The sequence below is a fragment of the Hyla sarda genome, chromosome 8 (assembly GCF_029499605.1).
Source record: "Hyla sarda isolate aHylSar1 chromosome 8, aHylSar1.hap1, whole genome shotgun sequence".
NCBI lineage: Eukaryota > Metazoa > Chordata > Amphibia > Anura > Hylidae > Hyla > Hyla sarda.
Window position 1 is genome coordinate 10,274,691 of NC_079196.1, and position 24,465 is coordinate 10,299,155.

General features: G+C 49.4%; 1 protein-coding gene across 1 annotated transcript in view; it reads left to right on the top strand.

Moving 5' to 3' along the window:
- Positions 1-24,465, top strand: part of ADCY5 (adenylate cyclase 5) — a 138,308-nt gene that overhangs the window by 20,427 nt on the left and 93,416 nt on the right. Inside the window, exon 6 of the mRNA XM_056536606.1 lies at positions 17,950-18,071. Within this exon, the coding sequence (XP_056392581.1) occupies positions 17,950-18,071 (122 nt within the window). The remainder of the gene's footprint in view (positions 1-17,949; positions 18,072-24,465) is intronic.

Sequence of the window (24,465 nt, forward strand, 5' to 3'; positions counted from 1 at the left end):
CCCAGGTCACTTACCCGTTCCCGTCCCCTGCTGTCATGTGCTGGCGCGCGCGGCTCCGCTCTCTAGGGCGCGCGCGCGCCAGCTCCCTGAGACTTAAAGGGCCAGTGCACCAATGATTGGTGCCTGGCCCAATTAGCTTAATTGGCTTCCACCTGGTCCCTGACTATATCTATCCTCCTCCCATGCACTTCCTTGCCGGATCTTGTTGCACTTGTGCCTAGTGAAAGCGTTTTGTGTGTTTAAAGCCTGTGTACCAGAACTTCTGCTATCTCCCCTGACTACGAACCTTGCCGCCTGCCCCCGACCTTCTGCTACGTCCGACTTTGCTTCTGCCTACTCCCTTGTACCTCGCCTATCTTCAGCAGCCAGAGAGGTGAGCCGTTGCTAGTGGATACGACCTGGTCACTACCGCCGCAGCAAGACCATCCCGCTTTGCGGCGGGCTCTGGTGAAAACCAGTAGTGTCTTAGAACCGGTCCACTAGCACGGTCCTCGCTATCCCTCTCTGGCACAGAGGATCCACCTCCTGCCAGCCGGCATCGTGACAGTAGATCCGGCCATGGATCCCGCTGAAGTTCCTCTGCCAGTTGTCGCTGACCTCCCTACGCTGGTCGCCCAGCAAGCTCGTCAGATCGCCCAACAAGATCACCAGCTGTCGTACTTGACCACCATGACACAGCAACTCCAGTCACAACTACAGCAAGTACAGTCACAGCTACAGCAGCAACAACCATCTCCTCCGCCAGCTCCTGCACCCCTTCCGCAGCGAGTGGCCACTCCTAGCCTCCGCCTGTCCTTGCCGGACAAATTTAATGGGGACTCTAAGTTTTGCCGTGGCTTTCTTTCGCAATGTTCCCTGCACATGGAGATGATGTCGGACCAGTTTCCTACTGAAAGGTCTAAGGTGGCTTTCGTAGTCAGCCTTCTGTCTGGAAAAGCTCTGTCATGGGCCACACCGCTCTGGGACCGCAATGACCCCGTCACTGCCTCTGTACACTCCTTCTTCTCGGAAATTCGAAGTGTCTTTGAGGAACCTGCCCGAGCCTCTTCTGCTGAGACTGCCCTGCTGAACCTGGTCCAGGGTAATTCCTCCGTTGGCGAGTACGCCATACAATTCCGTACTCTTGCCTCTGAACTATCCTGGAATAATGAGGCTCTCTGCGCGACCTTTAAAAAAGGCCTATCCAGCAACATTAAAGATGTTCTGGCCGCACGAGAGACTCCTGCTAACCTGCATGAACTCATTCATCTAGCCACTCGCATTGACATGCGTTTTTCTGAGAGGCATCAAGAGCTCCGCCAGGAAAAAGACTTAGATCTCTGGACACCTCTCCCACAGTCTCCACTGCAATCTGCGCCTAGGCCTCCCGCCGAGGAGGCCATGCAAGTGGATCGGTCTCGCCTGACCCTGGAAGAGAGGAATCGCCGTAAGGAAGAGAATCTTTGTCTGTACTGTGCCAGTACTGAACATTTTTTGGTGGATTGCCCAATCCGTCCTCCACGTCTGGGAAACGCACGCTCGCACCCAGCTCTCGTGGGTGTGGCGTCTCTTGATGCTAAGTCGGCTTCTCCACGTCTCACGGTGCCTGTTCGGATTTCTACTTCAGCCAGCTCTTCTCTCTCAGCCGTGGCCTGCCTGGACTCTGGAGCTTCTGGGAATTTTATTCGGGAGTCCTTAGTGAATAAATTCCGCATTCCGGTGACCCGTCTTGTCAAGCCACTCCACGTTTCCGCGGTCAACGGAGCCAAGTTGGATTGCACCGTGCGTTTCCGCACGGAGCCCCTCCTAATGTGCATCGGACCTCATCACGAGGAAATTGTATTTTTGGTCCTTCCTAATTGCACTTCTGAAGTTCTCCTTGGACTACCCTGGCTTCAACACCATTCCCCAACCCTGGATTGGTCCACTGGGGAGATCAAGAGTTGGGGCCCCTCTTGTTCCAAGGACTGCCTTCAACCGGTTCCCAGTACTCCCTGCCGTGACCCTGTGGTTCCTCCTGTATCCGGTCCCCCTAAGGTCATTAAGGACTCTGCCTGCCACAGGAAATGCCTCTCCCCCCCTCCCAGTCCCATCAGGCAAGCCCCTGTGTCCCCGCATGGCCCTCGTCCTGGTGTCACACTGCCCCGTGCCAGGTCTCGCCCTCTGCCCTCTCTCCCCATTCCTACTCCTGCTGTTCTGCCTGCCGTTGAGGAATCCCTCCATCCTTTCCCGGTGTCCTCATCCCAGGGGAGGCAGTTACCGGATAAAGAGAAGGGGAGACCTAAGGGGGGGGGTACTGTTACGCCTAGCGCTCCGGGTCCCCGCTCCTCCCCGGAGCGCTCACGGCGTCTTTCTCCCTGCAGCTCCCCGGTCAGTCCCGCTGACCGGGAGCGCTGCTCTGTCATGGCCGTTGGGGATGCGATTCGCACAGCGGGACGCGCCCGCTCGCGAATCGCATCCCAGGTCACTTACCCGTTCCCGTCCCCTGCTGTCATGTGCTGGCGCGCACGGCTCCGCTCTCTAGGGCGCGCGCGCGCCAGCTCCCTGAGACTTAAAGGGCCAGTGCACCAATGATTGGTGCCTGGCCCAATTAGCTTAATTGGCTTCCACCTGGTCCCTGACTATATCTATCCTCCTCCCATGCACTTCCTTGCCGGATCTTGTTGCACTTGTGCCTAGTGAAAGCGTTTTGTGTGTTTAAAGCCTGTGTACCAGAACTTCTGCTATCTCCCCTGACTACGAACCTTGCCGCCTGCCCCCGACCTTCTGCTACGTCCGACTTTGCTTCTGCCTACTCCCTTGTACCTCGCCTATCTTCAGCAGCCAGAGAGGTGAGCCGTTGCTAGTGGATACGACCTGGTCACTACCGCCGCAGCAAGACCATCCCGCTTTGCGGCGGGCTCTGGTGAAAACCAGTAGTGTCTTAGAACCGGTCCACTAGCACGGTCCTCGCTATCCCTCTCTGGCACAGAGGATCCACCTCCTGCCAGCCGGCATCGTGACACTAGGTAGTTCACTATGACTGGAACAGGTTCTTGAACGGGATAAGTTTCCCGTTGATCACACCAGCGAACCCACAGGGCCCATGCAGATCGATATGCCAACCTAGTCCCTGGGGCCCAGGCCAAGGCGAGGAGATCTCTAGCTGATTGTGAAAGATGTCCACCTGTGTTCGGCACCCCGAAACCAACCACGCGAGGAGTGGAAGATTGCCCTCCAGTACCAACGGGTGTAGACCCTTGGACGGATTTGTGAGGAGTTGAGGGAGAATCAACCTGGGGTAATCTACCGACATCCCCAATAGAAGGGGAAACCATGGTTGCGTTGGCCACCAAGGTGTGACCAGAACCACCTTCGCTTTCTGATTCGCTACTTGGAGAAGGACTCTGGTTATCATCGGGAAAGGAGGAAACGCATAATGCGTCCCCTGCGGCCATATCTGGCGGAACGCGTCCACCGCTGATGCTTCCGGGTCCGGTCTCCAGCTGTAAAACCGGGGTAGCTGACAATTGAGACGAGAGGCAAAGAGGTCCGTGTGTAGAGGACCCCACAGCTCTCGAATTTGTCGGAAAACAGATCGGTCCAGCGTCCAATCGCTGGAGTCGATCAAGTAGCGGGAATTCCAGTTGGCCACCTCGTTGGATACCCCTGGAATATATTCCGCTATCGGGAAAATGGCTCTGGAGAAGCAGAAATGCCAGAAGTCGGACGCAATGTCCGCCAACATTTTGGATCTCGTGCCACCCAGGCGGTTGATATATTGTACTGCCGCCACATTGTCCATGCGTAATAGTACGCAACAATTGGACTCCCGTGGAAGGGAGCTCCTGAGAGCGAAGAACGCTGCTAGGAGTTGATAGAGCGTTGATATGGAGAAGAGATTCCTCTTCTGACCATATCCCTCCAGTAGCGTGATGCCCGCAGCGAGCTCCCCAATCTTGGCGGCTCGCATCCGATTCTATGATTATGTCCGGGGAAGAGTTGAAAATCGTCCTGCCGTTCCATTTTACGGCGTGACGTAACCACCATTGCAACTCTGTCACTGATTGGGGACAAAGGGCCACCTCGTCTGCATACCATAAACCCTGACGTAGATGGAGGGTTTTCAGTTGTTGCAGCGCCCGATAGTGGAGAGGGGCCGGAAATATCGCCTGGATAGAAGCCGACAATAAGCCGACGATCCGTGCGATAATCCTCAAAGATGCGCAACCTTTGCGCAATACCTCTCTGATTTCTTTGCGAATCAGCGCCAGTTTGGACTTGGGCAATCGCAGGACAGCCTGTTGGGTGTCCACCGTGAAACCTAAAAATTCCATCTCCTGTGTCGGGTAAAGAACCGACTTCTTGTGATTGATGAGGAAACCTAGTTCCTCCAACAACGATACCGTCCATTGACTGTGCAAGGCAGCTTGCGCTTTGGACCGTGCCATAATTAGTAGATCGTCTAGGTAAATTATGAGTCTCACCCCTCTGCTCCGAAGAGCCGCCACCACGGGTTTCATTAGCTTGGTGAAACACCACGGGGCCAATGACAAACCGAATGGAAGGCAAGTAAATTGCCACATGCGGTCTTTCCATAGAAATCGTAGGAATTTCTGGGATGTGGGGTGCATCGGGACCGTGAGGTACACGTCCTTTAAGTCTATTTTTACAAGCCAATCTCCTGGCCACAGAAGATCTCTCAGCAAATGGATCCCTTCCATCTTGAAGTGACGATACGTCACATGCTGATTGAGATCTCTGAGATTTATCACAGGACGATAGCCGCCATCCTTCTTCTTGACTAAGAAGAGGTTGCTGATAAACCCCGGAGACAGGGGATCTACTTCTTGTACAGCTCCTTTTGCGATGAGGTCTCGTAGTTCCTCATCTATGAGGGTTACGTTTGGAGCCGAAAACTGGATTGGTTGGGGGATTATGTTTAGTACTGGTCGGGATAGAAATTCTATTATGTATCCCGCTATCGTGTTGAGAACCCAAGCGTCTGCCGTAATCGTGGACCAGACATGGGTAAAATACATCAGTCTGCCCCCCACTATAGTGTATGAGAGTGTCATAGAGAGGGTACTCACCGGTTGGCAGGCGTGATCTTGGAAATCCACGTCCACCGAGTCCTCTCCAGGGTCGGCCCTGTGGGGGAAAGAACGGAGCCGGTTGGGCAACGGGCAATGCGTACGGCTGTTGTACGGGGTATTGCTGGGCAATTGGTCTATTATAGGGCCTGAAAGAGGCATTGCGGCCAGCAGATCGGCCTCTGCTTCGGCTGGCCTTACCAAAAACCTTGGCGGGTTGTCCTGCCTTCTTAAGTGAGGATTGAGCCTGTTCTGACAGGTTAAGGATTTTGGTCAGTGGTCCTAACATGTCTAAAATCCTATCTTGGATTAGTTTGAATGAATGTTCAATCCCTTTCGTTGCATATTTGCCGGACTTCTTCAGGTACTTGAGGAGTACCGGGTCTATTTCTGGTGTCATTGTCACCTTTTTGGCGACACATGGCCTAGGGCATTCGGCCCTTAATTTGTTTCGATTGGAGCGGTCAAAAGACCTTCTAGTCCAGAATTCTACATATTGCGCGACCTGGGGTAGTGGAGCCCAGTCCCCAGAACGGGGATGTGTGATCGCATCAGGGCTGAAAAATGGTTGCCCTAGTGTATCTAGTATAGCCTCCTTAGGCGTTTCTAGAGTGGCATCATCATAGTCCGCCATGAGCCCCGCATCTGCGTCCTCAGAGTCTGAGTCTGTGGTGTCTGCTCCATCCGATTCAGCGGATGAGTCTTCCCCAGAGGTGTCAAATGAATTGGGTTTTGACCGTCTGGCGGTCTTATGCCTCATTGTGGTCTCCTTGAGGCCCAAGGGTCAGGTATGTTCTGATGGATGCGGGGTGTGACAGGCCGGGTTGGGTCCTGTCTGGGGCATATTGTTTTCTTCCCCTGCTGGGGAGTCGACATGACCCTATGTATGCTTACGCTTACAAAAGGCTTTGCCACTAGTAGATTGGTTCCTAGAAGTAGTGGGTAGAACAGGAACCGTAGTGGCAGTCAGTGCTGCTTGTATGGACTTATTAATAAGATCTTGTATCTGGGCAGGAGACATGAATTGAGAGGCATCCACCTCTACAGTCTGTCCAGCAGCTCTAGAATGTGTGTTATCTTCAGACATAATGTTGGTATTATAAGCTACAAGTAGCTAAGGAGAAAGGTATAAGCGGTATCAGATCAGGGAGTATTAGGAAAATCTAGATATCCGCACAGAGCACAATTGATTCTTGGCAAGTAAGGGTTAAGGTCGCTATAAGACTATAATAAGTCTCCCTAAAGACAAAGCAGCTGCTAGTGTGTCCTGCAGGGGTTCAGCAGACTTACACAGGGGATCTACACAGATCGCAATGCTGGCGCTCCTCTCACCGCTCGCACAACACTGGCGACGGAGAGAGGAGGCGTAGCCCAGCTGTAGTGACTGCCGCCGTAATCTCGCGAGATTACGGCTACCAGTACTGTGATAGGTCGCGCGGTCTGCGACGTCAGAATGACGCCGGCTGCGCGTCCTAAGTCCACGCCCCCGAACCTCCAAGCCCGCGAAGCCGATGACAGCGGCGGGAACTAATGGAGGAAGACGGCGCGAAAGCCGGAAAATGGCGTCAGGCGAGCCAGTCGGGATGAAGTAAGAAAAGAGGGAGGAAAGTGAAATAAGAACCGAGGGGTCGTACTTTTAGTTGTGCGATCCCAAGTAGGTAGAAAAACTAAATAGAAGACAAGTGAGGATGAAAATAAAGGAAATAATGAAATAGTTTTAAGAATATAGATAAGAATATAGGAATACAAAGAATATAGGAATAGAAAGAATATAGGAATAGAAAGAATATAGGAATAGAAAGAATATAGGAATATAAGAATATAAATCACAGAATTTACTATAGATACCAAAATAAAATTCACAGGTTATACTTATCTTGCTGCCAGAGCAGAAAGAAAGAGGAAGAGGATCTACAAGCAGTCCCTTATATAGGAGCCAGCATGCTGGGAGGAGAGGAGGAGTTCACAGGGGACTGCTGGGAATTGTAGTTTTTTCTATACGTTATTAGCATTATAATATTTCTGCTATGAGCATTAAAGAAAGAAAGATTAATGTAAGATATGAGCCTCCTGTCTGATATATAACTCAGGATCAGTACAGGATAAGTAATGTAATGTATGTACACAGTGACCTCACCAGCAGAATAGTGAGTACAGCTCTGGAGTATAATACAGGATATAACTCAGGATCAGTACAGGATAAGTAATGTAATGTATGTACACAGTGACCTCACCAGCAGAATAGTGAGTACAGCTCTGGAGTATAATACAGGATATAACTCAGGATCAGTACAGGATAAGTAATGTAATGTATGTACACAGTGACCTCACCAGCAGAATAGTGAGTACAGCTCTGGGGTATAATACAGGATATAAGTCAGGATCAGTACAGGATAAGTAATGTAATGTATGTACACAGTGACCCCACCAGCAGAATAGTGAGTACAGCTCTGGAGTATAATACAGGATATAACTCAGGATCAGTACAGGATAAGTAATGTAATGTATATACACAGTGATCTCACCAGCAGAATAGTGAGTGCAGCTCTGGAGTATAATACAGGATATAACTCAGGATCAGTACAGGATAAGTAATGTATGTACACAGTGACCTCACCAGCAGAATAGTGAGTACAGCTCTGGAGTATAATACAGGATATAACTCAGGATCAGTACAGGATAAGTAATGTAATGTATGTACACAGTGACCTCACCAGCAGAATAGTGAGTACAGCTCTGGAGTATAATACAGGATATAACTCAGGATCAGTACAGGATAAGTAATGTAATGTATGTACACAGTGATCTCACCAGCAGAATAGTGAGTACAGCTCTGGAGTATAATACAGGATATAACTCAGGATCAGTACAGGATAAGTAATGTAATGTATGTACACAGTGACCTCACCAGCAGAATAGTGAGTACAGCTCTGGAGAGAGGTTGGGTGTGTCTGAGCTCCTGTGACTTCCAGAGACTTCCAGTGAAGCAGCGTTTTCATCCGCCCCTACCCAGGTGTGTGGCAGGCGCCTGGGTAGGTTTTTCCTGCTATGGACCCCAGAATTCCATCATCCACTCCCCGTTTATGGCCGGCTGGGAGTGTGAGGGAGCATGCGACGGCCAGTAGCCAGGATGGGGTGAGGCGTTCAGCCAGGACCCACAACATCCCCCCCCCTCCCCCATCCCCTGCTGGAAGCTGCAAAGCTTCCAGCAAAAGTGTCTCCAGGCAAAGGAGTGCAGGAAAGGCTAAGGTGTCTGGTTCCTCTGAACCCCAGCAATGGGGAGTAAAGGGGCCCAGAGAATCCCTGGCTACCTTCGGATCCAGAATCCAGGCTAAGATGGCAGAATATGAGCAACTCGGCAAACAGCTCAGAGGCCTGAGGGAAGAGCTGAAGCTTGTGTCTTACCAGGCAGATACAGCAGCCAAGACCAAGAGAGCAGCATTCACTGCAAAGGTGAGATCGTTAAAGAAAGAGGTGGAGGATCTGGTGCAGCTGAGGTCGGACATTGTGGCTGGAGCTGGATTCCTCGGTGAGAAGCTGATCAATAAGGAAAGGTTCTCCAACATGCGTGCCTCCAGAGGTTCAGAAAAACTGCATGATGACTTCCAGAGCGAGGAGGAGGAGATGGAGGAAGGTGATGGAGGTGAGGAGGGCAATGTGAGTGGGGGGGATATGGACATGGGTTCTGTTGGTGCCACCAATGTTGCCCCTGACCCCCCACTTACCCTGAGTGAGGACTACATAATGGCAGCTCAGGTGGCCTTACCTCCCTCCAGCGAGGATGAGGACGGTGATGGCAGTGACTGTGGTGAAGGCAGCGGCTTGGCGGATGGGGGTCTCCTGCGGGCGATTGTAATGCAGGAGTCCCCCACCCGTCTGGAAAATTTTTCTTTTGGAGAAGATCTGGGCCCAGAGGAGAAGAGGAGGAATAAAAAAAAGGGCAAGAAGAGGAAAAAAACTGAAGGGCAGATAAAGTTTGTGTTTTCTCCCCTCCAGCAGTCTGGGCTGGCTGAGAAGTCAGTTCAGGGTGCTGGGTCCCCCAATCTGCCAGACCCCGTTTCTGTAGTGGAACGGGGCCAGCATGGGGGATACAGTAGTGCACCCAAAATATCCGCGGGTGCTATAGAAAATAAAGGGCACCCTCCTGTGAGGGGGGAGGGTGCCCAGGCACCAGAAAATGGCGGCAGTTTCTCCCGTTCAGGGGGCGGTCCCCGGGTTGAAGTGAGCGGTACAAGTCCTGGCGCTGCAGGGCACTCCCCTGTGAGGGGGGGGAGTGTCCGGGCACCAGACCTTGGTGGTTCAGGGGGCGGTCCCCTATGTGCGGTTGGTACCGTTTCTGGTGCTGCGGGGCACTCACCTGTAAAGGGGGAGGTTCCCTGCACGTCAGCTGCAGTAGGCGGGGCAGGAGTGCGTCCGGAGGGACAGCTCCTGCCAAAATCCATGACTTCGTGTGAGGGGGCAGGGCCATCCATATCAGAGGCGGAGCCTGTGTCTGCACCCCAGAAGACTGGAAATGCAACCTTAGTCCTGAAACCGGCGACCCTTATACATAATGCAATAGACCCAGCCAGCCCAGCCTGTAATATAGAGAGTGTAGGCAAGAGTGAAAGTGAGAGCAAAAATGTGTGGAAAAATGGTAATGTCCAGAGTGTGAGTTATGGTAGTGCGCATGGGAGGAGTTGTAGTAGCAGTGTGGATGAGGGGTGTGCAAGTGGGGTGCAAGAGAGGGGTGCAAGGGGAGTGCAAGAGAGGGGTGCAAGGGGAGTGCAAGAGAGGGGTGCAAGTGGAGTGCAAGAGAGGGGTGCAAGTGGAGTGCAAGAGAGGGGTGCAAGTGGAGTGCAAGAGAGGGGTGCAAGTGGAGTGCAAGAGAGGGGTACAAGTGGAGTGCAAGAGAGTGGTACAAGTGGAGTGCAAGAGAGGGGTACAAGTGGAGTGCAAGAGAGGGGTGGTAGTGGAATGCCAGAGAGAGGTTTGACTGACACCTCAGCTAAGAACAAGGGTCCTGGTTTGGGATCTGGGTCAGGTCCTGGTTCGACTGCCCCCCCGGTAGTGGCTGCTTCTCCCAGAAGCTATGCCAGCGTCACTGCCGGGGGATCAGGGGGATCCCCATCTCCATCTGGCTCTGGAGGTCACTTGCAACAGCGCCTCCTGGAGGCTCTACGTAGGGGAGACAGGTCAATCCATGTAGAGGGGAGGGGTGAGGTTGACCTGTCTTTTTGGATAGAAAGACACGGCTTAGGCGCCTTCCGAGAACAAAACGGGGAGGTGGTCTGGTCCCTCCCGACATCCGGGCAGGAAAGTGGCCGTAGGAATGTGGTCCGTTTAGTGTGGAGGGGCGAAGATGCATGTCCGCCTCGGGGTAAGGTGGTTGAGCTCCTCCTCCGGATGGAATTCAGGGCAAGTGACATCTTTGCCCTGATCCACCCCTACGGTACTTCCGAATTTGACATCAGCTTCGTTCGGCCGGAGGGTTTGGAACTCTTCTGGTCGAACTATGAGGTGGTGAAGAGTGAGCCCGGCTGGCGGGATTTCGCCGTAAAGGCGATATCCCATCAGAATCTGGCCAAGAAAGTGACCGTATTGACACGTAACGAGTCACTATCTTGCTATGACATCATGACCTGGCTCAGCCGATATGGGGATGTGACGGACATGCCAAAAAAGAACTATGACGAACATGGGATCTGGTCTGGGGCCTGGACGTTTTCCGTCAAACTGAAGCGTTCGGGGAGCACTGTTGCCCACATCCCATCAGCTGCTTTTCTTGGGAGAGACAGAATCCAAGTTTTCTACCAGGGGCAGCCCAAGGTCTGTCACAGATGTGGCAGCCCCACTCACTTTAGCGCAGCCTGTACCGTGCAGGTCTGTGCACTGTGCGGTGGGGTAGGTCATCTTGCCGCATCCTGTAGGCAGATCCGGTGTCATCTGTGTGGTGTCTTAGGACACCCTTTCAGCCGTTGTCCTAGCGCTTTTGCCCGGGCAACTGTCACCTTGGCTGGGGAGAGCAGTAATGTTGCCTCAGCTGGGGAGGGCACGAGTGCGGGTGAAGGTGCAACAGGGTCAGTGAAGAGGAAAAGTCCCGCCAAGCTGAGGCGGGAGGCTAATCGCAGAAGGAGCAGGGAACTGGAGAGTTCCCATGTGGCAGGGGTAGCTTCTGACCCTGCTCCAGAGGTTAGCCCTGAAACTGCTGAGGCCCTGGAGGAAAATGTGCTGGAGGAGGAAGCGAGGAGAATCTGTGGAGAAGAGGGCAGCAAGGCCGATCTTTCCGATTCCTCCCACTTTGAAAGTGTGGATGAGGAGGGTGAAGAGCGGCCAAAAAAGAAGGGCAATAAAAGGGGAAAGAAGAGGTCGGAGCCCTCTAGTCCCCGTGCTACGGACCAGGTCCCAAGCGGAAGCCTACCTGCCCCCCCTCTGATTGATCTGTCTAACCGGTTCTCTGTCCTTGATGACATCTCCTCCCCCTCTTTGGAGGGGGTGGTCGAGGATGGGGTACCTGAAGTGGGGGAGCCTCCGGGGGGAACTGGGCCCTGTCCTGATGGGGCAATTTCCTCAGGGGATGGGGCCAAACCAGAGCCAGACGGAGATGGGGATTCAAAAATGGACCAATCAGAGTCTAAAAAAAGGCTAAAAGAGAAAGAAGCCTCCTCGTCTGGGGATGAGGGGGTAAAGAAAAGACAGAAATGAGGGGGTTAGGGCCGTCTAACTCAATCACCCATGATGGCGGCACTCACCCCATTGACGCTGGCATCTATTAACTGTGCCAGTATAAAGTCTGATACGGCTAGATTCGCAGCCTTTGATTTTCTCGGCCGTGTTGAAGCCGATATTTTGTATCTGCAGGAGACCAGGTTGTCAGATCTTGCCTCCCTGGTAAAAGCCAGGAGAGAGTGGAGGCGCTGGTCCTCCCACTGGTCTCTTGCGGCTGAGCCATATAGTGGGGTGGCGGTCCTTTTTACCGCTCCGGTTGAATGCAGACGGGTTATTGAGTTAGAAATGGGGAGGTGCCTGATCTTAGATGTCCTCATGAAGGGACAGGAGCTCCGGCTCATTAACATCTACGCCCCACAAACCAAGTGGGACCGTAAAGATCTCTTTATGAGGATCAAGCCCTTCCTTTTTACTAGCCGGCAAGTGATCTTTGGAGGGGACTTCAATACTGTCACAAGGTCCCAAGATAGGAGAGGTTCCAATGGTCCGCTGGCTTACGATAGCATAGCTCTCAATAATATAGTTAGGGAAGCTCGCCTAGAGGACGCCCACATCCGGAGCCCCTCAGGCCACGCGGGTTTCACCTATCATCGAGGTAGCTGCAGGTCTAGGATAGACAGGTTTTATTTAAAGGAGGAAGCCGTCTCTTCCGCAGTGTCCGTGGTTGAGGTGGAGTTCTCCGATCACTGTATGATTTTGTTTTCCTTGAATGTTTCAGAGACCCCCCGGATGGGTAAAGGTTATTGGAAGCTGAATTCGTCCCTCCTGGAGGAAGCGGAGATAAGACAGTCCTTTGAGGATTTTCTTCAGAGTCAGGTACCTTTACTGGACCTTTGTAGTAGTAAGTCAGAGTGGTGGGAGATATTCAAGAAGCGGGTTGCGGGGTTCTTCCGCCAGCTCTCGAGCCTCAGGTCCCTGAACAGGTATCGCTTGTATCAGGGTCTGAGGAGGAAACTCGAGCTTCTCGTCTCGACTGGAGGTAGCCGGGAGGATATCTCCAGAGTGAAGTCCTTGTTGATGAGGTGTCAGTATGATAGGCAGGCATCTTTGGTTTTTGAGAGGGATTTTGGGAAGTACCGCTCGCCCGACCCTTACAGAAACTGCAAGATGTCAGTGAGTAGTAAAATCATCTCAGGACTGATTGATAGTACGGGATCTCTGAATCGGTCCAGATCAGGGATCCTGGAGGTCGTCAGATCCTTCTACTTGCACCTCTTGGGGAGGAAGGATCTAGATCGGGACAAGATGTCGGCTTTCCTGGCTGAAACCATTCCTGAGCCAGGGGTAGACCCCTTTCTTGGCGTTTTGGCAGAAGAGATTAAGGAAGAGGAAGTGAGACTGGCGATCGAGGGGCTCGCCCCCAAGAAGTCGCCAGGTCCGGATGGCTTAACATCCGAGTGGTACAAGACCTTTAAGGAGTCTTTAGCTCCCCTCTTGACTGTGGTATTCAATGAGTGTCTCTCCTCGGGCACTCTGCCTAGGTCAATGAGGAGGTCAGCCCTGATTCTTCTCTCAAAGGGTAAAGATCCTAGCCGGATTGAGAATTGGAGGCCCATAGCTCTTCTCAATACGGACAGGAAGCTTCTGGCCAAGATACTGTTTAATCGGTTGGTGGAGTTTGCACCCCGACTCCTTTCGGGGGCCCAGCACTGCTCTGTTCCAGGCCGAAGCACGTTAAGTGCTGTCCTCAGTGTCAGGGAGGCAGTGGAGCGGAGCAGTGCAGGTCTCTGGAAGGGGTACTTACTGTCCTTGGATCAGGCAAAAGCATTTGATCGGGTGAACCATGACTACCTCTGGTCCGTCCTCCTGAGATATGGCTTACCGAGTACTTTTGTTAATTGGCTCAAGATCTTGTATGCAGGGGCAGAGAGTTTCCCGCTGGTGAACGGTTGGTCTGGCCGCTCTTTTGAGGTTGGGTCCGGAGTCCGTCAGGGTTGTCCTTTGAGCCCGCTGTTATACGTGTTCGCAATCGATCCCTTCGTCCGGAGGGTAGATTGTGGACCGTTGGCGGGAGTCGGGATGAGTCTGGCGGAGCCGCATGTCGCCCAGAGAGTGGTGGCGTATGCTGATGATGTCACCATTTTCGTCTCCTCGAGGGGGGAGGTCGATGTGGTGATGTCAGAGGTGGACCGCTACTCGGAGGCTTCCGGGTCTAAGATCAACCGGGATAAGTGTGAAAGTCTCTGGCTGGGAGGGGGGGATCCCACGTTTGATCTCCCGGACACCCTTCCGGGGCCCCAAGAATCAGCAAAAGTTTTGGGCATCACATTCGGCCAGGATGATTATCCCACCAAAAACTGGGATGGTAAGCTCCAGGATGCCACTCAGAAGGTGAACCAGTGGAAGGGTTGGTCTATGATCCTCAGGGAAAGGGTACACCTGATCAAATCGTACCTGCTCCCCTTGTTTATCTACCTGGGCAGCGTATGTATCTTGCCAGAGGCTTACTACACTAGGGTCTACAGCCTGTTTTTCCAACTGTTATGGGGGAACAGGATGAACCTAGTCAAGAGGGAGGTTACGTACCGCACGAGGAGACTAGGGGGTTTATCTATGGTAAACCCTGTGGTGTTCTTAACAAACACCTTCTTGAAAGCCAACATTGCAAACCTCTGGTCAGAGAGGGCTTTTCCGTGGGTACTCTCCTGCAGGGAATGGTTTCGGCCTTTCTTCCAGGAATGGGAGACAGGAGGGCAAGTGAAGGACCTCCGTACGCCCCATGGATATCTTCCGGCTTATGCTACCCCGAGTCTGAAGGCGATACGTCGGTGGGGTCTGGGAGTGTGGGAGATCAGGACCCAGTCAAGGCAGTTCCTTGACAAACGGGTTCTGTTGACCCACTTCCAGAAGCCTCTGGCGCTCAGGGACTGCCCAGGTCAGGATCTGAGGGTGGGGTTGTTTCTTTTAAACATGAAAAGGATCCCCCAGAAGTTTTGGGACTTGGCCTGGCGCTGCTTTCAGGGGAAGCTATATGTGAGGGACAATTTGAAGTGTAGGAGATCTGATGACCGGGACTGTCCCCGAGAAGAGTGTGTGGACACGCTGGAAAGCATGGACCATTTCCTCCTTCATTGTCCCTTTAATATAGGGGTTTACAACAGGGTGGGCGCTTCCATTGGCTGGAGTCAACTTGCCGGCCTTACCTACCCGGAGTGGGCTTATGGGGCATTCAGGAACCTGGGTGGTCGAGACCGGGGCACTTTATTCTTAGTTAGCTTAGTGATTAGGTACCACACGTGGAACGCACGGTGTTTAGTGTCTACGCAGCGTAAAGTCCTCTCCGAGGTGGAGGTCTGTAGGAATATCACCGGTGACCTCGGGAAGATCAGGTCTTTGGAGTATGGCAGTCTTGGTACCAGTAGGGCTTCTCTCCTATGGAGAGGGTTTTCTTTTGATGTGCCCTAGGTACTAGACCTTCTGGGTAGAGTACCCTTGTTTTGGTTAGGGACAGTGATGTAAGGGGACAGGGTTAGGGTGATAGTAGGGTCAGTTTCTATTTTAGGGATAATGGTAGGGTGAGAGGTAGGGAGGTGTTAGGGAAAGTATGTAAATTTTTGTATGTATCAGGATTGCCATCCTTCTTCCTGGTGGTGGGCTAATGCATGTGCACCATAGCTTTTTGTTTTGTTTTCCGATGTTTAGGTTATGAAGGGCTTACAGGCACCGAACTTGGGCCTAGTGTGGGTTATATTGTTTATGTATGTTATAAAGTTGGTTATGGTTAAGTTGGTTGGGAGGAGTTCTAGGTTGGGTGGGTGTATTTGGTGGGTGGTGGTTTTCTTTTGGTGGACCTGGAATGGGTCAGTCGTGGCTGGACATTGAGAACTGTGGACTCTGACCCATGTACAGAAGGGCGGGTGGTGTGGGTGAAGGGATAGTTTAGAGTAGGATGTTTTATTGTATATTTAGGTGTGTTTCCTGTATAATAATAGGTGTGTATATAGTGTATATAGTTTATATGTATAAATTGTGTACATTACTTGTAATTATTATAAAAAATATATATATTAATATTTTTTTTTTTAATAATTTTTTTTTTTTTTTATTTTTTTTTTTTTTAATCTTGATTTGTGAATTATATATTGTTTATATTGTGTTTATAGTAGAGATAGATATGGCAGTCGAACCAGATGTTATTTTTGTAGTAATTTTTGTATCCAGTTGTGGTTTAGGTCTTGTGGGATAACGTAGAAAACGAATGTATATATGTGTGTGTGGAAGGGGAAAAAAAAAAAAGTGTGTGTGTGTGTGTGTATATATATATATATAAAATTTGGTGTGCAGTGGGAGTGTTTTCGGTTTGTAATATGTGATTTTTCCCAAGTTTGGGTGTTTTTTGAGTTGTAGATTAATTTATCTTTATGCCTTTGTAAAGTTATGGATCTGTGATGCATGTGTGTGGCATAGTATTATTATTATTATTATTAGTGTTATTATAAAAAAAAAAAAAAAATAAATAAATAAAAATAGTTTACAAAAAAAAAATACAAAAATAAAAAATAAAACATAAAAAAAAGGGGTGGTGGTGTGTAGTGGGAGTGCTTGTTGTGTTTTCTGTGTGTTTGTGTTTTTCCCAAGTCTGGGTGTTTTTGAGTTACAGCTAAATAGTGCTATTTTTATGTTTCTTTTTTGGTTATGTAAGTTGAGTATGCATGTGAGTGTGTTGTTAGATATTTGGTCATGTAAGGTGTGTTTTTTTCTTTTTGTTAGGAAAACTGGGCTGGCCGGTTAGGCAGGATTTATGTTCTTTTATTTTAAATGTAAAGTTTTGGTTTATGTTATTTCATGTTGCTGTTTTCAGTTATGGCCAAGTTGTGCTGGTTTTGTGTTTTTGTTATGATTTATATTTTTCTAATAAAAGATCTACAGGATATAACTCAGGATCAGTACAGGATAAGTAATGTAATGTATGTACACAGTGACCTCACCAGCAGAATAGTGAGTACAGCTCTGGAGTATAATACAGGATATAACTCAGGATCAGTAATGTAATGTATGTACACAGTGACCTCACCAGCAGAATAGTGAGTACAGCTCTGGAGTATAATACAGGATGTAACTCAGGATCAGTACAGGATAAGTAATGTAATGTATGTACACAGTGACCTCACCAGCAGAATAGTGAGTGCAGCTCTGGAGTATGATACAGGATATAACTCAGGATCAGTACAGGATAAGTAATGTAATGTATGTACACAGTGACCCCACCAGCAGAATAGTGAGTACAGCTCTGGAGTATAATACAGGATATAACTCAGGATCACTACAGGATAAGTAATGTAATGTATGTACACAGTGACCTCACCAGCAGAATAGTGAGTGCAGCTCTGGAGTATAATACAGGATATAACTCAGGATCAGTACAGGATAAGTAATGTAATGTATGTACATAGTGACCTCACCAGCAGAATAGTGAGTACAGCTCTGGAGTATAATACAGAATATAACTCAGGATCAGTACAGGATAAGTAATGTAATGTATGTACACAGTGACCTCACCAGCAGAATAGTGAGTACAGCTCTGGGGTATAATACAGGATATAACTCAGGATCAGTACAGGATAAGTAATGTAATGTATGTACACAGTGACCTCACCAGCAGAATAGTGAGTACAGCTCTGGGGTATAATACAGGATATAACTCAGGATCAGTACAGGATAAGTAATGTATGTACACAGTGACCTCACCAGCAGAATAGTGAGTACAGCTCTGGAGTATAATACAGGATATAACTCAGGATCAGTATAGGATATGTATTCCAGGTATGTACAGTATACAGGGGCTCAGTGTTTATTATAATATATAATTGCGCTGTTTTATTCATTGTCTTCCGTGGATGAAGCGTCTATATTATAATGTAGATTGTGATCACAGAGCGGCCGCGATTCATTCAGAAACATTGCAGATTTTCATGGAGAATTTCTCACAGAATTGTGCAGAGATTTCGCGGTGGATCACGCCGGTGAACTGGTTGTATATTTGGCGCTGTTCCGCACGTGCGTTCTGCGTGTCCCATTGATTTATGATATTCGGGATCTCTATAGTTTGTTGCTGATTTTGTGACATCTGTGATTTTCTTCGCTCTCATCCAGTCGCCTTATGTTACAGACTTGTCTATATTCCTGCGCAGTCATGTGATCATTATGGGATATGGAGTATCACTCTTATTAACCCTTTGCTTTGCTCCAGGAACGGCTCCTGCTGTCTGTCCTGCCGCGGCATGTTGCTATGGAGATGAAGGCCGATATCAACGCCAAGCAGGAAGATATGATGTTCCACAAAATCTATATACAGAAGCACGACAACGTGAGGTGAGAGGATGAGAGTGATCCCCAAATCTGGGAGCAGCAATTGTTTAGTGGGTGTAATGAAATAGTAGGGGCCTGTAGGATGATGAGGGTTATACTGAGGTTCTGTGAGGTCTGTAGGATGATGAGGGTTATACTGAGGTTCTGTGTGATCTGTAGGATGATGAGGGTTATACTGAGGTTCTGTGAGGTCTGTAGGATGATGAGGGTTATACTGAGGTTCTCTGAGGCCTGTAGGATGATGAGGGTTATACTGAGGTTCTGTGTGGTCTGCAGGATGATGAGGGTTATACTGAGGTTCTGTGAGGTCCATAGGATGATGAGGGTTATACTGAGGTTCTGTGTGGCCTGCAGGATGATGAGGGTTATACTGAGGTTCTGTGAGGTCTGTAGGATGATGAGGATTATACTGAGGTTCTGTGAGGTCTGTAGGATGATGAGGGTTATACTGAGGTTCTGTGAGGTCTGTAGGATGATGAGGGTTATACTGAGGTTCTGTGAGGCCTGTAGGATGATGAGGGTTATACTGAGGTTCTGTGTGGTCTGCAGGATGATGAGGGTTATACTGAGGTTCTGTGTGATCTGTAGGATGATGAGGGTTATACTGAGGTTCTGTGTGGTCTGTAGGATGATGAGGGTTATACTGAGGTTCTGTGAGGTCTGTAGGATGATGAGGGTTATACTGAGGTTCTGTGAGGTCTGTAGGATGATGAGGGTTATACTGAGGTTCTGTGAGGCCTGTAGGATGATGAGGGTTATACTGAGGTTCTGTGAGGTCTGTAGGATGATGAGGGTTATACTGAGGTTCTGTGAGGTCTGCAGGATGATGAGGGTTATACTGAGGTTCTGTGAGGTCTGTAGGATGATGAGGGTTATACTGAGGTTCTGTGAGGTCTGTAGGATGATGAGGGTTATACTGAGGTTCTGTGTGGTCTGCAGGATGATGAGGGTTATACTGAGGTTCTGTGAGGTCTGTAGGATGATGAGGGTTATACTGAGGTTCTGTGAGGTCTGTAGGATGACGAGGGTTATACTGAGGTTCTGTGAGGTCTGTAGGATGATGAGGGTTATACTGAGGTTCTGTGAGGTCTGTAGGATGATGAGGGTTATACTGAGGTTCTGTGAGGTCTGTAGGATGATGAGGGTTATACTGAGGTTCTGTGTGATCTGTAGGATGATGAGGGTTATACTGAGGTTCTGTGAGGTCTGTAGGATGATGAGGGTTATACTGAGGTTCTCTGAGGCCTGTAGGATGATGAGGGTTATACTGAGGTTCTGTGTGGTCTGCAGGATGATGAGGGTTATACTGAGGTTCTGTGAGGTCCATAGGATGATGAGGGTTATACTGAGGTTCTGTGTGGCCTGCAGGATGATGAGGGTTATACTGAGGTTCTGTGAGGTCTGTAGGATGATGAGGGTTATACTGAGGTTCTGTGAGGTCTGTAGGATGATGAGGGTTATACTGAGGTTCTGTGAGGCCTGTAGGATGATGAGGGTTATACTGAGGTTCTGTGAGGTCTGTAGGATGATGAGGGTTATACTGAGGTTCTGTGAGGTCTGCAGGATGATGAGGGTTATACTGAGGTTCTGTGAGGTCTGTAGGATGATGAGGGTTATACTGAGGTTCTGTGAGGTCTGTAGGATGATGAGGGTTATACTGAGGTTCTGTGAGGTCTGTAGGATGATGAGGGTTATACTGAGGTTCTGTGAGGTCTGTAGGATGATGAGGGTTGTACTGAGGTTCTGTGAGGTCTGTAGGATGATGAGGGTTATACTGAGGTTCTGTGAGGTCTGTAGGATGATGAGGGTTATACTGAGGTTCTGTGAGGTCTGCAGGATGATGAGGGTTATACTGAGGTTCTGTGTGATCTGTAGGATGATGAGGGTTATACTGAGGTTCTGTGAGGTCTGTAGGATGATGAGGGTTATACTGAGGTTCTGTGAGGTCTGTAGGATGATGAGGGTTGTACTGAGGTTCTGTGAGGTCTGTAGGATGATGAGGGTTATACTGAGGTTCTGTGAGGTCTGTAGGATGATGAGGGTTATACTGAGGTTCTGTGAGGTCTGTAGGATGACGAGGGTTATACTGAGGTTCTGTGAGGTCTGTAGGATGATGAGGGTTATACTGAGGTTCTGTGAGGTCTGTAGGATGACGAGGGTTATACTGAGGTTCTGTGAGGTCTGTAGGATGATGAGGGTTATACTGAGGTTCTGTGAGGTCTGTAGGATGATGAGGGTTATACTGAGGTTCTGTAAGGTCTGTAGGATGATGAGGGTTATACTGAGGTTCTGTGAGGTCTGCAGGATGATGAGGGTTATACTGAGGTTCTGTGAGGTCTGTAAGATGATGAGGGTTATACTGAGGTTCTGTGAGGTCTGTAGGATGATGAGGGTTATACTGAGGTTCTGTGAGGTCTGTAGGATGATGAGGGTTATACTGAGGTTCTCTGAGGTCTGTAGGATGATGAGGGTTATACTGAGGTTCTGTGAGGTCTGTAGGATGATGAGGGTTATACTGAGGTTCTGTGAGGTCTGTAGGATGATGAGGGTTATACTGAGGTTCTGTGAGGTCTGTAGGATGATGAGGGTTATACTGAGGTTCTGTGAGGTCTGTAGGATGATGAGGGTTATACTGAGGTTCTGTGAGGTCTGTAGGATGATGAGGGTTATACTGAGGTTCTGTGAGGTCTGTAGGATGATGAGGGTTATACTGAGGTTCTGTGAGGTCTGTAGGATGATGAGGGTTATACTGAGGTTCTGTGAGGTCTGTAGGATGATGAGGGTTATACTGAGGTTCTGTGAGGTCTGTAGGATGATGAGGGTTATACTGAGGTTCTGTGAGGTCTGTAGGATGATGAGGGTTACACTGAGGTTCAATGAGGCCTGTAGGATGATGAGGGTTATACTGAGGTTCTGTGTGGTCTGCAGGATGATGAGGGTTATACTGAGGTTCTGTGAGGTCTGTAGGATGATGGGGGTTATACTGAGGTTCTGTGTGATCTGTAGGATGATGGGGGTTATACTGAGGTTCTGTGAGGTCTGGAGGATGATGAGGGTTATACTGAGGTTCTGTGAGGTCTGTAGGATGATGAGGGTCATACTGAGGTTCTGTGAGGCCTGTAGGATGATGAGGATTATACTGAGGTTCTGTGTGGTCTGCAGGATGATGAGGGTTATACTGAGGTTCTGTGTGGTCTGTAGGATGATGAGGGTTATACTGAGGTGATCTGTAAGATGATGAGGGTTATACTGAGGTTCTGTGAGGTCTGCAGGATGATGAGGGTTATACTGAGGTTCTGTGAGGTCTGCAGGATGATGAGGGTTATACTGAGGTTCTGTGAGGTCTGTAGGATGATGGGGGTTATACTGAGGTTCTGTGTGATTTGTAGGATGATGAGGGTTATATTGAGGTTCTGTGAGGTCTGTAGGATGATGAGGGTTATACTGAGGTTCTGTGAGGTCTGTAGGATGATGAGGGTTATACTGAGGTTCTGTGAGGTCTGTAGGATGATGAGGGTTATACTGAGGTTCTGTGAGGTCTGTAGGATGATGAGGGTTATACTGAGGTTCTGTGAGGTCTGTAGGATGATGAGGGTTATACTGAGGTTCTGTGTGATCTGTAGGATGATGAGGGTTATACTGACGTTCTGTGAGGTCTGTAAGATGAAGAGGGTTATACTGAGGTTCTGTGAGGTCTGTAGGATGATGAGGGTTATACTGAGGTTCTGTGAGGTCTGTAGGATGATGAGGGTTGTACTGAGGTTCTGTGAGGTCTGTAGGATGATGAGGGTTATACTGAGGTTCTGTGAGGTCTGTAGGATGATGAGGGTTATACTGAGGTTCTGTGAGGTCTGTAGGATGACGAGGGTTATACTGAGGTTCTGTGAGGTCTGTAGGATGATGAGGGTTATACTGAGGTTCTGTGAGGTCTGTAGGATGACGAGGGTTATACTGAGGTTCTGTGAGGTCTGTAGGATGATGAGGGTTATACTGAGGTTCTGTGAGGTCTGTAGGATGATGAGGGTTATACTGAGGTTCTGTAAGGTCTGTAGGATGATGAGGGTTATACTGAGGTTCTGTGAGGTCTGTAGGATGATGAGGGTTATACTGAGGTTTTGTGAGGTCTGTAAGATGATGAGGGTTATACTGAGGTTCTGTGTGGTCTGTATGATGATAAGGGTTATACTGAGGTTCTGTGAGGTCTGTAGGATGATGAGGGTTATACTGAGGTTCTGTGTGGTCTGTATGATGATGAGGGTTATACTGAGGTTCTGTGAGGTCTGTAGGATGATGAGGGTTATACTGAGGTTCTGTGAGGTCTGTAGGATGATGAGGGTTATACTGAGGTTCTGCGAGGTCTGTAGGATGATGAGAGTTATACTGAGGTTCTGTGAGGTCTGTAGGATGATGAGGGTTATACTGAGGTTCTGTGAGGTCTGTAGGATGATGAGAGTTATACTGAGGTTCTGTGAGGCCTGTAGGATGATGAGGGTTATACTGAGGTTCTGTGTGGTCTGCAGGATGATGAGGGTTATACTGAGGTTCTGTGTGGTCTGTAGGATGATGAGGGTTATACTGAGGTGATCTGTAAGATGATGAGGGTTATACTGAGGTTCTGTGAGGTCTGTAGGATGATGAGGGTTATACTGAGGTTCTGTGAGGTCTGCAGGATGATGAGGGTTATACTGAGGTTCTGCGAGGTCTGCAGGATGATGAGGGTTATACTGAGGTTCTGTGAGGTCTGTAGGATGATGGGGGTTATACTGAGGTTCTGTGTGATCTGTAGGATGATGAGGGTTATATTGAGGTTCTGTGAGGTCTGTAGGATGATGAGGGTTATACTGAGGTTCTGTGAGGTCTGTAGGATGATGAGGGTTATACTGAGGTTCTGTGAGGCCTGTAGGATGATGAGGGTTATACTGAGGTTCTGTGTGGTCTGCAGGATTATGAGAGTTATACTGAGGTTCTGTGAGGTCTGTAGGATGATGGGGGTTATACTGAGGTTCTGTGTGGCCTGTAGGATGATGAGGGTTATACTGAGGTTCTGTGTGGTCTGCAGGATGATGAGGGTTATACTGAGGTTCTGTGAGGTCTGTAGGATGATGGGGGTTATACTGAGGTTCTGTGTGATCTGTAGGATGATGAGGGTTATACTGAGGTTCTGTGAGGTCTGTAGGATGATGAGGATTATACTGAGGTTCTGTGAGGTCTGTAGGATGATGAGGGTTGTACTGAGGTTCTGTGAGGTCTGTAGGATGATGAGGGTTATACTGAGGTTCTGTGAGGTCTGTAGGATGATGAGGGTTATACTGAGGTTCTGTGAGGTCTGTAGGATGATGAGGGTTATACTGAGGTTCTGTGAGGTCTGTAGGATGATGAGGGTTATACTGAGGTTCTGTTAGGTCTGTAGGATGATGAGGGTTATACTGAGGTTCTGTGTGGTCTGCAGGATTATGAGGGTTATACTGAGGTTCTGTGAGGTCTGTAGGATGATGGGGGTTATACTGAGGTTCTGTGTGGTCTGCAGGATGATGAGGGTTATACTGAGGTTCTGTGTGGCCTGTAGGATGATGAGGGTTATACTGAGGTTCTGTGTGGTCTGCAGGATGATGAGGGTTATACTGAGGTTCTGTGAGGTCTGTAGGATGATGGGGGTTATACTGAGGTTCTGTGTGATCTGTAGGATGATGAGGGTTATACTGAGGTTCTGTGAGGTCTGTAAGATGAAGAGGGTTATCCTGAGGTTCTGTGAGGTCTGTAGGATGATGAGGGTTATACTGAGGTTCTGTGAGGTCTGTAGGATGATGAGGGTTGTACTGAGGTTCTGTGAGGTCTGTAGGATGATGAGGGTTATACTGAGGTTCTGTGAGGTCTGTAGGATGATGAGGGTTATACTGAGGTTCTGTGAGGTCTGTAGGATGATGAGGGTTATACTGAGGTTCTGTGAGGTCTGTAGGATGATGAGGGTTATACTGAGGTTCTGTGTCACACACTACACTCCGCCATCCACATAACTTCCCACTGTATATGATGGTGATATTCTGTATACATAAGTCTTGGTTGGTCTTGGGCCGATTATAACTACGAGCTCTACAGCCGACAGCATCTCACAAACTAAGGAGCCGAACCCCCCGTCCCTGGTGTGAGGACCAAACACAATGTCCCTCATGGGGACTACGTACAACACACTCAGCAATCCCTCAGTCCGTCACCCCAGAGAGCGCTCCATGTGTTCACCGCACGATAATGACGAATTCCCAGAGCAATCATGTGATGCCAACGGGAGACAAGTCCCCCCATACATGGAGCGCGCAACAGTCACACATTCCCCCGAATACTACTGACCCCATGAGAGGGGACGACAGCGAGGACCACAGGGGGCACAGACTACAGAGGA